Source organism: Dipodomys spectabilis, unplaced genomic scaffold, assembly GCF_019054845.1.
Source record: "Dipodomys spectabilis isolate Male_0828 unplaced genomic scaffold, ASM1905484v1 ptg000004l, whole genome shotgun sequence".
In the NCBI taxonomy this organism is placed as follows: domain Eukaryota; kingdom Metazoa; phylum Chordata; class Mammalia; order Rodentia; family Heteromyidae; genus Dipodomys; species Dipodomys spectabilis.
The window spans coordinates 2,253,115-2,268,363 of record NW_024870681.1 but is presented as its reverse complement, the minus strand read 5'-3'; the positions used below and the strand labels follow the sequence as shown (position 1 = coordinate 2,268,363).

At 44.5% G+C, this 15,249-nt stretch overlaps 2 protein-coding genes across 3 annotated transcripts in view; one reads left to right on the top strand and one right to left on the bottom strand.

Moving 5' to 3' along the window:
- Positions 1–1,323: 1,323 nt before the first annotated feature.
- Positions 1,324–13,374, bottom strand: Sdf2 (stromal cell derived factor 2). 2 transcript variants are annotated; one of them, XR_006149685.1, is made up of 4 exons: positions 13,124–13,374; positions 7,513–7,709; positions 4,743–5,169; positions 1,324–1,340 (listed from the first exon to the last, which is right to left on the bottom strand). XR_006149685.1 is itself a non-coding variant. In XM_042694655.1 (3 exons), exons 1-3 carry the CDS (start codon positions 13,272–13,274, stop codon positions 4,882–4,884), a joined length of 636 nt encoding a protein of 211 aa, XP_042550589.1. In that variant the 5' UTR covers positions 13,275–13,374; the 3' UTR covers positions 4,507–4,881. The 2 variants fall into 2 exon arrangements, 1 of the variants encoding a protein (XP_042550589.1); XM_042694655.1 differs by lacking the exon at positions 1,324–1,340 and having other exon boundaries at positions 4,507–5,169.
- Positions 13,375–13,615: 241 nt separating this feature from the next.
- The window catches only part of Supt6h (SPT6 homolog, histone chaperone and transcription elongation factor), a 40,225-nt gene continuing 38,591 nt past the window's right edge, over positions 13,616–15,249 (top strand). Inside the window, exon 1 of the mRNA XM_042694644.1 lies at positions 13,616–13,727. The gene's annotated coding sequence lies outside the window, so the exon portion shown is untranslated. The remainder of the gene's footprint in view (positions 13,728–15,249) is intronic.

Here is a 15,249-nt window from a genome sequence, read left to right as displayed (position 1 = left end):
CGGCGTCGCTCCCCGGCCCGCCCAGCTTTCCGCCGCGCGTCAGCCAGTTTGCCGCCGCCTTCTCCGACCTTCTGCAGTCCGCCACTCAGCCAGCCGCCCCGCCCCGCGCCCCTGCTCCGGAGGGCCGACAAGCTGACTGCTCGAAGTGACGGGCGTGGCTGGAGAAGGGGCCCCTCCTGACCGCGGAGCCGACCGCCTTCGAGCGGACGTGGGCGCCCCACCCGGGCGCGCCCGGCTGTGCTGGGGTTGCACAGTCCCTCCCGAGTCCGCCGGGTGCGGAGTCCGCACTCATTCACCGGGTCGGCCGCGATCAGGCTGGCTCTTTTCGGCCCAGGAGAATTCTACTTTCAAATTACACTTCGTAGGCTAGTTTGGGAGCCCTCCAGCCCTCCTTAGGCCCTGAACTGAAGAATCTGCAGAGGTAATCCTGTCTGCAAATGAATGAGGTGACTAAAAAGCCTCAAAAATCCCCTCTCATTCCATCTACAAGGGACTCAATGGATTTTTTGTTTACTGTCCTCGTAAGGTTCTGGTCAATTCATATGTGTTAACCTGCTGCGTTGGTGACATCATTCTGGACTTTAATTACATTGTGTATCGCACAAATTGAAGGGGGAACGATCCAAGGGGAAAAGGATATGGCGCCCTTAGGAATACTGTTGTCCTTTGACACAAATCACTTACTTGGAAACATGAAGTAAGAGAATTCAAGGTCAATTCCGTTCAGGCTCAATTTTATCTCCTTAATAAAATGAGGGACTTGGACAAAGGTCTCTTACAATTACTGATGTTATGGATAAATGGATGATACAAAGTACAAGCTAAGAAATCCTGAAGATCTTCATATATTATGTAATATTTACTGTCCATTTGCTCTCATGTTCTAATCTCGATAAAAAGGATGTCTGCAGCTTACTTAATCCTGTAGAGCTTCATGTTTTGGCTCCCTTAGATAAAGGTGCAATCTCATGTTTTGCCCAAAACACCCCTTCAACTGATTTTCTGTCATATCTAGTCCTCTGTTTTGTCACATCTTTTTTGGGGGGGTTGGGGGTGGGTGGGATGTGTATGGACAGTCCTGGTGTGTGAACTCAGGGCCTGAGAGCTGTCTCTGAGCACTTTTTTTTTTCTTCCCAAGGCTAGCACTCTACCACTTGAGCCACAGCTCCGTTTCTGGCTTTTTGGTTATCAAGATAACCATATCATGGACTTTTCGGCCTGGATTGGCGTCAAACCACAATAATCAGATCTCACCTCCCGAGTAGCTAGGATTACAGGTGTGGGCCCATTTCAAAGCCTTGTTTTTTCCTCAAGCATTACATTTCTGTCATCTTCCAAACCTGACATGAAAGTGTCATCTGAATACTCAGGGAAGACCCAAGGACTCAGTCCAGGTCCAAGAGGGGTGCTTTACAAACCTATCTCCCTATTCCCTTCTCAAATGTTTCATTTATTCTGCTAAGATAGCTAGTTTCTCTTCTCCCTAGACTGTTGAGATCTCTTATAGGCATCTCATAATTTGAGATATTTGCTTTCTGTGTTAGTTGATACTGCAGCTTTTACTCATGGTCTTATGTTGTTTGTTTTTGTTTTTTTTTGCCGGTCATGGGGCCTGAACTCTGGGTCTGGGCGCTGTCCCTCAGCTCTTCAGCTCAAGGCTAGTGCTCTACCACTGGAGCCACAGCACCACTTCCGGCTTTTTCTGTTTATGTGGTGCTGAGGAATTGAACCCAGGGCCTCATGCTTGCAAGGCATGCACTCTACCACTGAGCTACCTTCCCAGCCCCTGGTCTTATGTTCTTATTTGGCTTTTTTAGTCAAGGCTGGCCCTCTACCACTTAAACCATGCCTCCACTTCTGGCTTTTTGCTGTTTAATTGAACATGTGAATAATGGACCCTTTTACCAGTGCTGGCTTCAAACTGCAATCTTCAGATCTCAGCCTCCTCAGTAGGCTTGAGCCACCAGAGCCTGGCATTTGAGGTTTTTTTTTTTCTTTTTTCAATTGTGGGGATTGAACTCTGGACCTGGGCATTGTAAGCCTATAGAATAAGGAAGAGATGGAGCTATAGTATTCAGTCTCAGTCCTTATAAGAGAACCCATTTTTTTGGTTGTTTTCTTTTTTTTTTTCTTGTAGTATCAGTGCATTACTCATATACAAGTGTTCCATCTCTTGTGCCAGACCTTTGTGTGTGTGTGTGCGCGCGCGCGCATGTACACAAGCGCATGCCAGTCCTGGGTCTTGACTTCAGTTGCCACTACTATCCTTGAATGTCTCTGCAATTGACGACTTGAGCCAGAGCCCTACTTCCAGCTTTTTACTATTTTGGTCATTTATTGGAGATAAACTGTCTGAGCTGGCTTCAAACCTCAGTCCTCAGATCTCAGACTCCGGAGTAGCTAGAATTATAGGCATGAGCCACTGGTCTTCAGCTTTCCCTGCCCATTTTCTTGTTTTTTGGTCGGTCATGGGGCTTGAACTCTGGGCTAGAGCACTGTCCCTGAGCTCTTCAGCTCAAGGCAAGCGCTCTACTACTTGAGTCACAGCGACACTTCTGATTTTCTAGTGGTAAATTGGAGGTAAGAGTCTCATGAACTTTCCTGCTCTGGCTGGCTTTGAACTATGACCCTCAGATCTTAGCCTCCTAAGTAGCTAGGATTACAGGTATATACCACCAGTGCCCAGCCTTTTTTTTTTTTTTGGGTCAGGTCGTGGGGCCTGAACTCTGGGCTTGGGCGCTGTCCCTCAGCTCTTCAGCTCAAGGCTAGTGCTCTACCAGTTGAGCCACAGCGCCACTTCCAGCTTTTTTCTTTTTGCTTATGTGGTGCTGAGGAATCAAACCCAGGGCCTCATGCATGCAAGGCAAGCGCTCTACCACTGAGCCACCTTCCCAGCCCCTTTTTTTCTTTTTTTTTTTTTGAGATGGGGCCTAGGTTCTGGTATGTTCAATATTAACAAATCAAATAGAAAAAAAAAAGTTTCTAAAAATAAAAAAGCTTGCTTAGTCATTAAAATTCCAGCAGATGGCAGCCACTTCTATTCACCACCACTGCAAGCTTGATGGATACAGGAACAAATTTTCTAGCTGTAACTGGCAACAGAGTAGGTATAGAATCACCATCACTTTTTTTTTTCAGTGCTGAAGATAAATTCACAGCTTCAGCATGCTACATAAGTATTCTACTAATTTTACCATATCCCTAGCCCTGCCTCCCAATTTTTCAAGTTAAAAAACAAACAAAAACCACAATAGCAAAAAAAAAAGTTGACTTCCAAAAGATAACGCAATTATAGTGTAGTAAAAAAAAAAAATTAAAGTCAGATACAGACCAATTCCTATTCCAAAATTATTTACTAGGTTCATAATTTAGGCAGTTATTTAACTGTTCTACTCTGACTTGGTAAGACAGTGACATATATCTACCTGATACCATGTAACATTTCTGTGTAGCTTAAATGAGGATTAGATGAGGTTAGTAACTAGCCTTGTTGTTGTTGTTGTTGTGAGTCTTTAACTCTGGGCCTGGGCACTATCCCTCTTCAACTCAAGGCTAGTGCTCTACCACTTGAGCCACAGTGCCACTTCCCATTTTCTGGTGGTTTATTAGAGGTAAGAGTCCCACAGACTTTCCTGCCCGGGCTGGCTCTGAACTAGGATTCAGGAATGAGCCGCCAGCAAACGGCCAGTAACTAGCCTTTAACAGTATTGTTGGCTATTCTCATCTTGTTCCCCTTGCTCATCAGCAGTAACAATCAGAGTAAAACATTTCACTAACAACTAATCTGCTGTATTTCTTGAAGGTCTTTAGCCATAATTAGTCAAAAATCTAATGAAGATGAGTTATCTGGGAAGAAGTAATGTTACACGGATAAAGTTTGAATGCAAGCTAGGTGCTGGTAGCTCATGCCTATAATCCTAGCTACTCAGGAGGTTGAGATCTAAGGATCACAGTTCAAAGCCAGCCTAGGCTGGAAAATCCCTGACACTCTTATCTCCAGTTAACTACAAAAAAAGTTAACTGGAGAAGTAGAAGTAGAGATGTGAATCAAATGGTAGAATACTAGCCTTGAGAAAAAGTGCTTAGGAATAGCATCTAGGTCCTAAGTTCAAGTCTCAGAATTGGCAAAAAAATAAAGTTTGAAGGCAAGTAAACCTCTTTTTATTTTAATTTTTGGTGCTAGTCCTGAACTCAGGGCCTGGATGCTGTTGCTGAGTTTTTTTTGTTGTTTTTTTGCTCAAGGCTAGCCACCTGTCATGACAACTCTGCTTCCAGCTTTTTGATGGTTAACTGGAGATAAGAGTTTCATGGATTTACCTGCCCAGGCTGGCTTTGAACTGAGATCTTTAGATTTCAGTTTCCTGAGTGACTAGGATTACAGGAATAAGCCTTTATAGCCAAGTAAGCCTCTTAAAATGACCCACATTGAAGTTTCCCCATACCTCAAAAGTCTTAGGATTAAAAAGATCATTAAATAGCCCACCTAATAAATGACAACACAGTGACTAACATTTTTTTTTTTTATCATTTTGGAGAAAGAAAAAAATGAGGGAAAATAAAGACATTAACATCCACAATGCCAAGTTCCCAAAGAACACAAATTAGCCAGCTAGGGAAGTTTCCCTAGTTTCTCTTATTAGTATGAATAAAAAGCACCTGCCCATTCACTAGGTCCTCTACTTAGACTGACCCAAGACAGGTAGAACAACTAATTAAAATGTGAAGGGCTGTACCCTCTAAACAGCTTGTTTTCTACTATGCACCTTCGTCTCAGTGGGGACCTGGCCACTGCCCAAGACACTTAGGACAGAGATCCCAGGATGAAGCAGCATCAGATGTCTGTGAACACTGTGTGGTGACAGTGGCTTGAAACATGCAGACTCATAGCTCTGCATGGTGAGCTTCCGCCTTCAGCAACTCACTGGGCTTCATGAAAATGCCTTCCATGGCCTTCCAGTAGTTGTTCTGGCTTGGCTGGGCCATGCCATGAACTTCTTTTTGTCCACTGATGGGTCGACCATACTGTTCTCCTGTGACAGACAGCAGTACCTCGGTGGATGAATGTTTGAACCGCACCTCACCATCTCTCACCCAATAGGGCCCATTACAGAGCACTGTCCAGTCATCCAGATAATCACCTTCACCCTCTTCACCGAAAGCACTCACTTCCTGCAAGACACAGAAAGTGGCAGCATTATGACACTCAGTCTTGAAGAAAGGAGGGAGCAACCAGAAAAAAATAAGACTACCCAAAAGAGAGAAATGAGAGGCTTTCCAGTATTGTTTAAAAAAAAATTCAAGATGTGGAAAAAGACAATACAAGAGCATGTATGAGAAAATGAAATTAGCTGCCATAGATTATAACCCAAACACTGAATTGTAATTGGTACTATATGTGCCCTATATTTTCTGTTATATGCTTCATTTCTTTCCCCCATTAGCTTGGTTTCCCAGGCTAGCTGTTAATCTCTGAGTTTCAGCAATCATTCTACCTCAGCCTCCCTAGCAGCTGGGAATGTGGGTGTATGTCATTATGTCTCAGAATTAATTTTTTGTATGTACCAGTTCTGAGACTTGAACTCAGAGCCTGGGTTCTATTCCTTGAGCATTTGTGCTCAAGACTAGTAGTCTAACAATTGAGAGACCACTCCACTTGCAACTTTTTTTCATTAATTGGAGATATGTCTCTTAGGTTTGTCTGCCTAGGCATAATCCTAGAACCATGATCCTAGAATCTCAGCTTCATGAATACCTTAGGATTATAGGCATGAGCCACTATTGCCCAGCTAGAATTAAAATATTTCATAGATCTTTTTTGATTTTAAATATTCCTACTTTATTTTCATAACTATATTCCTTTTAAAAAATTTTGGCCAGGTACCAGTGGCTCACGCCTATAATCCTAGCTACTCAGGGAGCTGAGATCTGAGGATTGCTGTTCAAAGCCAGCCCAGGCAGAAAAGTCCTTGAAACTCTCTCTGGGCCTGGGTGCTGTCCCTCAGCTCTTCAGCTCAAGGCTAGTGCTCTACCACCTGAGCCACAGCGCCACTTCCAGCTTTTTTCTTTTTGCTTATGTGGTGCTGAGGAATCAAACCCGGGGCCTCAGGCATGCAAGGCAAGCGCTCTACCACTGAGCCACCTTCCCAGCCCCTCCATTATCCACATAAGGAAAACACCAAAGGGGCTTGGGAGGTGGCTTAGTGGTAGAGTGCTTGCCTGGCATGCATGAAGCTCTGGGTTTGATTCCTCAGTACCACATAAACAGAAAAAGCCAGTAGTGGCACTGTGGTTCAAGTGGTAGAGGGCTATCTTTGAGCAAATGAAGCTCAGGGACAGTGCCCAGGCCCTCAATTCAAGCCCCAGGACTGGCAAAAACAAAAACAAAACAAAAAACAAGCATATCAACAATATATCTGTCTAGAAATATACCTGACTAGCACTGCTCAAAACTGTCAAGGTCACTAAATGCTGGTGGCTCATACCTGTAATCCTAGCTACTCAGGAGGCTGAGATCCAAGTCTCTATCTTGTGAAACAACAAGAAACTGGCACACAGTCTGGGAAGGTGGCTCAGTGGCAGCGTGCTTGCCTTGTACATATGAGGCCCTGGGTTCAATTCCTGAGCACCACATAGGTAAAAAAAAAAAGCTGGAAGTAATGCTATGGCTCAAAGTGGTAGAGCACTAGCCTTGTACTGAAGAGTTGAGGGACAGCGCCCAGGCCCAGAGTTCAGGCCCCACAACCAACAAAAAAAAAAAAAACCCTAGTACAGGGGGCTGGGGTTGTACTTCAGTGGTAGAGCATGTGCTTAGTAGCATGTACTAAGTCAGGAATTTGGTCTCTAGCACCAGAAGGAGAAAAAGGTAGCACAATATTTAATTTTTTTCAATGTGTTAGTTGAAAATAATAAACTAGAAATAATAATCACTGAAAATAATAACCTTTTTTATTATGTTTGAAACCACTGTCCTTATTACAGGATTTATTACACTTATGATATGCTACTATATATCTATTCTTCCTTTCCTCCTCTTTTCTTGCTTTGGTCTAGTTGTAGAGTCTCCATTTTTCCCCAAAACAATCTTCTTCACACTATAAGACACAGTCATTTCTCCATGTCTACAGAAAAGAAAACATCTGACAGGCGCCATTGGCTCATGCCTGTAATCCTAGCTACTCAGGAGGCTGAGATCTGAGGATCACAGTTCTAAGCCAGCCCAAACAGGAAAGTCTATGAGACTCATCTCCAATAAACTACCAGAAAACCAGAAATGATGCTACCCTTGAGCTGAAGAGCTGAGGGACAGTGTTCAGGCCTAGAGTTCAACCCATGACAGACATAAAAAGAAAGGAAGGAAGGAAGGAAGGAAGGAAGGAAGGAAGGAAAAGAAGGGAGGGAAGGAGGGAGGGAGGGAAGACATCTATGCCTGGAAAAGGGTTAAAAACCAGGAGATCAAACAACAAACCAACTGAGCAATACAGAGCAGCAATAATCCATTGGATGCCACCTCACCTGGTTTCCAGAAAGAGGTGAAGTGAAATGGTGACTATGCAGGTTTCGGCCAGTGTTGACATGGGTGAGCCGAATGGGCTGGCCACATTTGATGGGAGTTCCCCTTTCACACACTGAGGCAGTCTTCCCCCGTATCCTCCAATAACTGTTACTGTCATCCACAGAAGTTACGCCTGTCACTGACTGTTGTCCACTACCTGCAGTCAAAAAAGGGAAAGAAGTGCAACCTGACCTTTTCCTCTTTTCTATGGCCAGTAAGATCCTGTGTCAGAAAACTAGTATGGAGGGCTGAGGACATGCTATGTTTGGTAATTTTCTTTTCCTACAACACTCAAAATATTTATAAAAAATACTAATGTGTTCATTTAGTGTATTTCCCATTATCATATGATAAACTATACTTAAGTGTGTACCATATGAGAAAATTCCAACAATTTACGTCAAAGGGTACCAAATAAGAATATGTGGAGTTGCTGGTCACTGGTAGTACCTTTGTAATCCTAGCTATTCAGGAGGCTGAGATCTGAGGATCACGGTTCAAAGCCAGGCAGGGCAGGAAAGGCCAAGAGACTCTTATCTCTAATAAACCACTCAGAAAACCGGAAGTGGCGCTGTGGCTCAAGTGGTAGAACGCAAACCTTGAGCTGAAGAGGTGAGGGGCAGCGCCCAGGCCCAGAGTTCGAACTTCACGACTGACCCAAAAAAAAAAAAAAAAAAAAGAATTTTATGGACTTTTCTGCCTGGACTAGCTTCCAACCATGATCTTCAGACCTCAACCTCCTAAGTAGCTAGAATTATAGGTATGAGCCACTAGCTCCCAGCAAAACTAGCATTCTTAACCATTCCACCACACCACATCCAACAAAGACATATTTCTTCCTCCAATTTTATTTTCTGTTAAGTTCCTCTGAACACTTTACTTTTTCATTATGTTTTTCTTTTTTTTTTTTGTCAGTCGTGGGGCTTGAACTCTGGGCCTGGGCGCTGTCCCTCAGCTCTTCAGCTCAAGGCAAGCGCTCTACCACTTGAGCTACAGCGCCACTTCCGGTTTTCTGGTGGTTTATTGGAGATAGGAGTCTCACGGTCTCTCCTGCCCGGGCTGGCTTTGAACCTCGATCCTCAGATCTCAGCCTCCTGAGTAGCTAGGATTACAGGCGTGAGCCACCAGCGCCCGGCCCTTCATTATGTTTTTCATGCTTCCCCGTCCTCAATTTTGTGTTCAGTTCCATGGCCCTGCCTGACCACAAGCTTTGGATGATTCCTTTTTATTATGTAACACTATATGTCTCCTATTAGTAAACTGGATAAAGGTGTTGTTCTCTACTGCTTCTTTTACTCAGCTCATACCTTTTTTTTTTTTCTGTCAGTCGTGGGGCTTGAACTCTGGGCCTGGGCACTGTCCCTCAACTGTCCCTCAGCTCTTCAGCTCAATGCTAGTGCTCTACCACTTGAGCCACAGCATTACTTATGGCTTGTTCTGCTTATATGGTACTGAGGAATCAAACCCAGGGCCTCATGAATGAGAGGCAATCACTCTACCACTGAGGCACCTTCCCAGCCCTCAGCTCATAACTTAATAATAAAAAAGGAACAAGGAGGCAAACTAACTCTCCCTAAGTGTGGTTACTTAAAGCGTCTTCCTAGTTTACTAAATCTATATTTCATCTCCTACTTTTTCTACTACTATTCAACACTCTACTTCCTCCCATTGATCCACATAATTTGGAGTTATCCAGAATTTTTTTTTTGTTGTTGTTGGTCATGGGGCTTGAACTCCAGGCCTGAGTGCTGTCCCTCAGCTCTCCAGCTCAAGGCAAGCGCTCTACCACTTGAGCTACAGTGCCACTTCTGTCTTCTGGTGGTTTATTGGAGATAAGAGTTTCATGGACTTTCCTGCCTGGGCTTTGAACCGTGATCCTCAGATCTCAGCCTCCTGAGTAGTTAGGATTACACGCGTGAGCCACCGACACCCGGCTCTCCAGAATTCTATACCTGGCCCTCATCTATTTCTAACAGTAATTCTTAGGCGTTTGTTGTGGGGTCCAGACAAAAGCATTTCTATTTTTTAACAAGTTTGACAAGCAATTAAAATTAACACAGCACTTCCTACAATTTTCCAATTGAGAATTATAGTCTATCCTGGTAATTTCATTTAATCCTGTCACATTTTCAACCACTACTTGTACAATGATACTGTAGTTAACTCTATATTGCATATATCAAATCAGAATTGATTTTACAATGCAATCTGTATTCTCTGTATTGCAGCTCAGAATCTTCTGAGCTCCAGATTGAACCTGATTTCTAAATCTGGCCACCCAATGAGAACTACCTTTAGAGTACTTGAAACCTAGACTCCTTCAAGTAGGCCTCTCTCAACCTCCATTTTAATTCATTAGCTCTAAAGTATAAAACCTGATCAAGTTCATGTTTGTAATCCTAGCTACTCAGGAAACTGCAATTCAGAGGACTGCAGTTTGAAGCTAGCCAGCAACAAAAAGCTGGTCTCAGGTGGTTGTCTGAGGAGGGGGGTCAAAACCAGTTCAGTAACCAGCAAAAAGCCAGAAGTGAGGGTGTGGCTTAAGTGGTAGAGTGCCAGCCAAGGGAGAGCAAAAAGTTGTATGTTTAAGCCCTAGTATTACACAGATGCGCACACACATAAATCAAATGATAGAGTGCCAGCCAAGCAAGGCCCTGAGTCAAACATGGTAACAGAAAAAAGAAAAGAAAATGGGTAAAGATGGGAAGGAGTGAAAGAACAGAAGACATTGTACAAAAGGAAATGTAAGCTGGGGGTCAGTGGATCATGCCTGTAATCCTAGCTACTCAGGAGGCTGAGATCTGAGGACTCCGGTTCAAAGCCAGCCTGGGCAGGAAAGTCCATGAGACTTTTTTTTTTCTGTTTTTGTTGGTCATGGGGCCTGAACTGTGGGCCTGGGCGCTGTCCCTCAGCTATTCAGCTCAAGGATAGCACTCTACCACTTGAGCCACAGCTCCACTTCCAGCGTTTTCTGCTTATGTGGTGCTGAGGAATCGAACCCAGGGTCTCAAGCATGCAAGGCAAGCACTCTACCACTGAGCCACCTTCTCAATCCCCCATGAGACTCTTATCTTCAATAAACCACCAGAAAACCAGAAGTGGCACTGTGGCTCCAGTGGTAGAGCGCTATCTTTGAGCTGAAGAGCTGAGGGACAAGGCCCAGGACCAGAGTTCAAGCCCTACAACAGACAAAAAAAAAAAAAGAAGGGCTGGGAAGGTGGCTCAGTAGTAGAGCACTTGCCTTGCATGCATGAGGCCCTGGGTTCGATTCCTCAGCACCACATAAGCAAAAAGAAAAAAGCTGGAAGTGGCGCTGTGACTCAAGTGGTAGAGTGCTAGCCTTGAGCTGAAGAGCTGAGGGACAGCGCCCAGGCCCAGAGTTCAGGCCCCACGACCGGACCCCCCCAAAAAAAAAGAAATGTTTCCATTACCTAACTCATGTAATTTTTTTTTTTGTCAGTTGTGGGGCCTGAACTCTGGGCCTGAGCGCTGTCCCTCAGCTCTTCAGCTGAAGGCTAGCACTCTACCACTTGCTAACTCATGTAATTGTAATCCCTCAGTACATCACCTTTATAATAACAATAAACTAACCTAAAGAGGGCTGGGAATGTGGCTCAGTGGTAGAGTGCTTGCCTTGCATGTATGAGGCCCTGGGTTTGGTTCCCGAGCACCACATAGGCAGAAAAAGCTGGAAGTGATGCTGTAGCTCAAGTGGAGTGTTAGCCTTGAGCAGAAGAGCTCAGGGACAGTGCTCAGGCTCTGAGCTCAAGCCAAAAAAAAAAGAAGAAAGAAAGAAGGCCGGGTGCCAGTGGCTCAAGCCTGTAATTCTAGCTACTCAGGAGGCTGAGATCTGAGGATCGAGGTTCAGCTCAAGGAAGGGAAGTCCAGGAAACTCTCATCTCAAATAAACCACTAGAAAACCAGAAGTGGTGCTAAGACTCAAAGTAGTAGAACACTAGCCTTGAGCAAAAGAACTCAGGGACAGGCCCAAGACCCTGAGTTCAAGCCCCACAATGACACAAAAATAATACCCAGAATTGATTATTAAAATGGATTTTTAAATCTTCCCATTGATGTCTGAATCTTTCTCAGTCCTAATTGATAGGCCAGGTTTTGGTAATTGTGAACAGGAACTAGTCCATCAGAAAAAACTACCTCTCTCAGAAAATAGCATCATTAGTTACACAATTATCTGAGATACCACTCATACCTCACTAGCTAAACTTTTTTTTCTTCTCCAGAACTGGGAGTAGAATACAGGGCCTCATATGTTTGACAAGTGTTTTTACTATTAAGCTAATTTCTCAATCCTTGAACTTACTCTCTTTGTTGAGCCTTGCTATGTGGCCTAGGTTGTCTACAATCCTCCTGCCTCAGCCTCCCAAGTGCTGAGATTGAAGACTTGCACAACCACAACTGGTTTTGCCTATTTTTTATTGTCTTTCTTGTAATTGGTTGATTTACTACTGTATCTCATATTTAGAATTAGGTACAAAATAAGAGCTCATTAAGTCTATGTAGAATGAACAGGCCTACAAATTGACTATTAAGCATTATAATTTCATACAGTAAAAAGCAGTTTTCCTCTGCAGTACTTATCAGATTTAAGTTCTCTCTAAGGAGGTTAAAGTTTGAGTAAAAGAGGCCAAAAGTCTGGAGGAGTGGTTCAAGTTGATATAGCCCTTTGCTGGTAAGCAGAAACCCTAAGTTCAAACTCCAGCACAGCCAAAAAAGGCAGAAGTGGGCAAAAAATAGAGCTAAACAGCAACTGTAGGATGCAAAAGTGCTAGAAGACAGGGTGTAATCTGAGTGAGTTCTTGGATATTAAGATATCAAGATTCAAGGCTGACAATGTAGATCAAGGATGGAGTGCTGGCATAGCATACATAAGGACTCTGTTTTGATCCCAGCTACCCACACACAGCCAAGCTTAAAAATTCAGCAGTTAAGGCTTAAGGGTAGAGTGCTTGCCTTGAATGCATGAAGCCCTGGGTTCGTTTCCTCAATACCACATACACAGAAAAAGCCGGAAGTGGCACTGTAGCTCAAGTGGTAGTGTTAATCTTGAGCTTAGTAAAAGAAGCTCAGGGAAGGTGCCCAGGCCCAGATTCAAGCCCCAAGATTGGCCAAAAAAAAAAAAAAAATCTGCATTTAATGTAACTTTCTTCTACATGTCTGTCTCCCACGCTCAACAGTGACAGTCTGAGTATCTGAAGGCAGTTTTCGAACTTGGATAGATTTGGATGGAACTTTGTCATTCATAAATAATTTGAGTGTTTTTACATCTGTGAAACTCGGGCAACAATAGTATCTACCCTCTTGGAATTTAAAAACTGAAAGTACATAGATAACATGCCTGGCACGTAGGCTCACCAAACGTAAACTAATATTAGGTTTAAGTTGCCTTAGAACTCAGTTCTCCCCTTCACCCACTCTGGACCTCAAGAACCTCCCGAGGACACCCCTAACCTTCCAAGGCCACGCCCCTCGGATTTTCTGAAACCCCGCCCCCTACAAGGCTAACCGGGGCCTCTGCAGCCCACCCAGAATCCAGTCCCGTCCCTCAAGTACCTGACCCATAGCGCACGTCATGTGAGTGCAGTCGGACGTTGTGGCGCGTGTTGAGGAGCTTCACCACGGAGCCGCAAGTGACCACAGCCAGACTGGACGCTCCCACGGCGCTCCACAAACCTCCCAACAACAGTAGCGGCACGACAACCATCCTCACCGGATCACTGAGCCCCTACAATTCCAAGAAAGCTTGGCCCTCCCCGGAACCGGAAGCGGAGGGCGGACCCACGGGGAGAAGGAAGTCCTCATTTCATCTGTAGGGTTCCCTTAGCAGAGCGGCCGGAGGAGCAACCCCGGTCAGGTTGCCGTGAATTACGGCAGCTGTCTTCCTGAAGCACTTTTTGTGCCAGCTTTCTGACCTTTGGGACGGACGAAGAACAAACTCCACCCCCTGCCAGAGTCAGGTGGAAAAGAGAGCAAGTGGTCCACCCACTCCCAGTGACAGCGAGCCGGAAGTGACGTAGGACGTTACGCAGCTGCGGCGACGGTGGCGGCGGAGGGGCCGTGCGGTGGGTCCGTACTATCCTTTCCCAGTCTCGGTTCGACGACTCCATTTTCCTCGGTGGGGGTTCAGTGCACGGTGGGAGCGGCGGCCTTCAAGCAGGTAAAGTTTGCCTTGGAGAGTGTTTTTCTCCCATGGGTCAGGTGGGGACAGGACTCCTAGGGCCTGGTCCCGTAAGGGAAGAGGTATTGGGGAGCCGTCTGCGGGAAGAAGGGGCCCCTGGCCTTTCCTGTTCTGCGGAGGGGGGAGGGGGGAAGGGAAGCCGGGTAGTTTTCTTAGAATCTCAAGGCTAGTTTCAACGCAGTAACACCCGGGACCTGTGAATTGGAGTTGCCGGTTGAATCAACAGGCTTCCTAGGATCCCAGCCTTCTCTCGCATCTTCTGGAAACTGGGCCACTAGAAAGAATTGGGAATGGAAGGGATCTAGGGCTTGTGACTTGGGATCAGGTGATTGAATTAATTTGTTCTGGGGATGAGAATCCTACTGGGATTTCAGCTGTTCAGCTGTATGTCTAGAGGCACATGCTAAATTTTAGCTCTTCTCGTATTATTAGGTGAACTTTTTGTAGAAGATTGGACCTTAAATATCAGAGATCTTGTAAAGGTACCTGAAGCCCTTTTTTTCCCCAAAAACCTAACTGTGAACATCAGGATGGGTCAAGTCGAAGCTAATCCTCTACAGTTTGTTCCTTTTTCTCCCTTGAACTAGTTTAAGAAGTTGTTTCCCTGGATTGTCACTCGAATGGATACTTACTTTCCTTTAGGAAGAGGTTTAAGGTCTCTGAAAATACTTACATGGAAATCCCTTGTGATAGCAGAAGTGTCAAGAGAGTTTAAATCTAAGCCGATTATGAACAATAACATTTGGTTTATTTCTTTGGAAGAAACGTTTAGTGCCATGTGGACTTGAAATTGACAGTTCCTTAGTCTTCAGTGAAACTGAGACAGGGATCATCAGTTTGAAGCTAGACTAGGGTGCCTACTTAGACTGTGCCTAAAAAAAAAAAAATTAAAGCTGAGAATGTGTGGCTTAGTGAGAGTCCTTTCCTAACATACATGAAGCCCTGGGTTCAATTCCTCAGTACCACATAAACAGAAAACAGAAAAAGCCGGAAATGGCGCTGTGGCTCAAGTAGAGTGCTAGCCTTGAGCAGAAGCTCAGGGACAGTGCCCAGGCCCTGAGTTCAAGCCCCAAGACTGGCAAAATAAATAGAATAGAATAGAATAAGGAAGCATAATTGCTTTCCTATCAGCTGTGAATTTAAGACCCTCTTCCAGCTTCAAGTTAATTTTATTGAGTTGACTTGTGTGGCTTCAGATTAGATTAGTTAAGTATTATACTCTAAGAGGCTTTAATCTGGTGGCATTAATCACATCCGAAAGTGGTACAATGAGGAATTAGCATTTACAATCTTTTCTCCTGAAGGCCTCCTTCACAAAAAAAAAAATTCACCTATTGTGATGGAAACCTGATCTTTGGAGGCAAATAACTTTGCCCTTGCTTCTGTGTTCTTGGTCTCAGAAATGTCACTGTAATCAATAGTGAATCAATATAGTCAATCACCAAGAAATATCTCTCAACATTTCAATTCAATTCTGGTATCCCTCACTCCTTCACATGTA

Bases quoted from the DNA above. Each gene is read 5' to 3' on its own strand.
- Sdf2 (XM_042694655.1), bottom strand. From the start codon at position 13,274: ATGGTTGTCGTGCCGCTACTGTTGTTGGGAGGTTTGTGGAGCGCCGTG. The intron at 7,710-13,123 runs GTACTTGAGGGA...TTTTGACTGCAG, and splicing joins TGACGTGCGCTATGGGTCAG to GTAGTGGACAACAGTCAGTG. The intron at 5,170-7,512 runs GTGAGGTGGCAT...TGTGTCTTGCAG, and splicing joins CACCTCTTTCTGGAAACCAG to GAAGTGAGTGCTTTCGGTGA.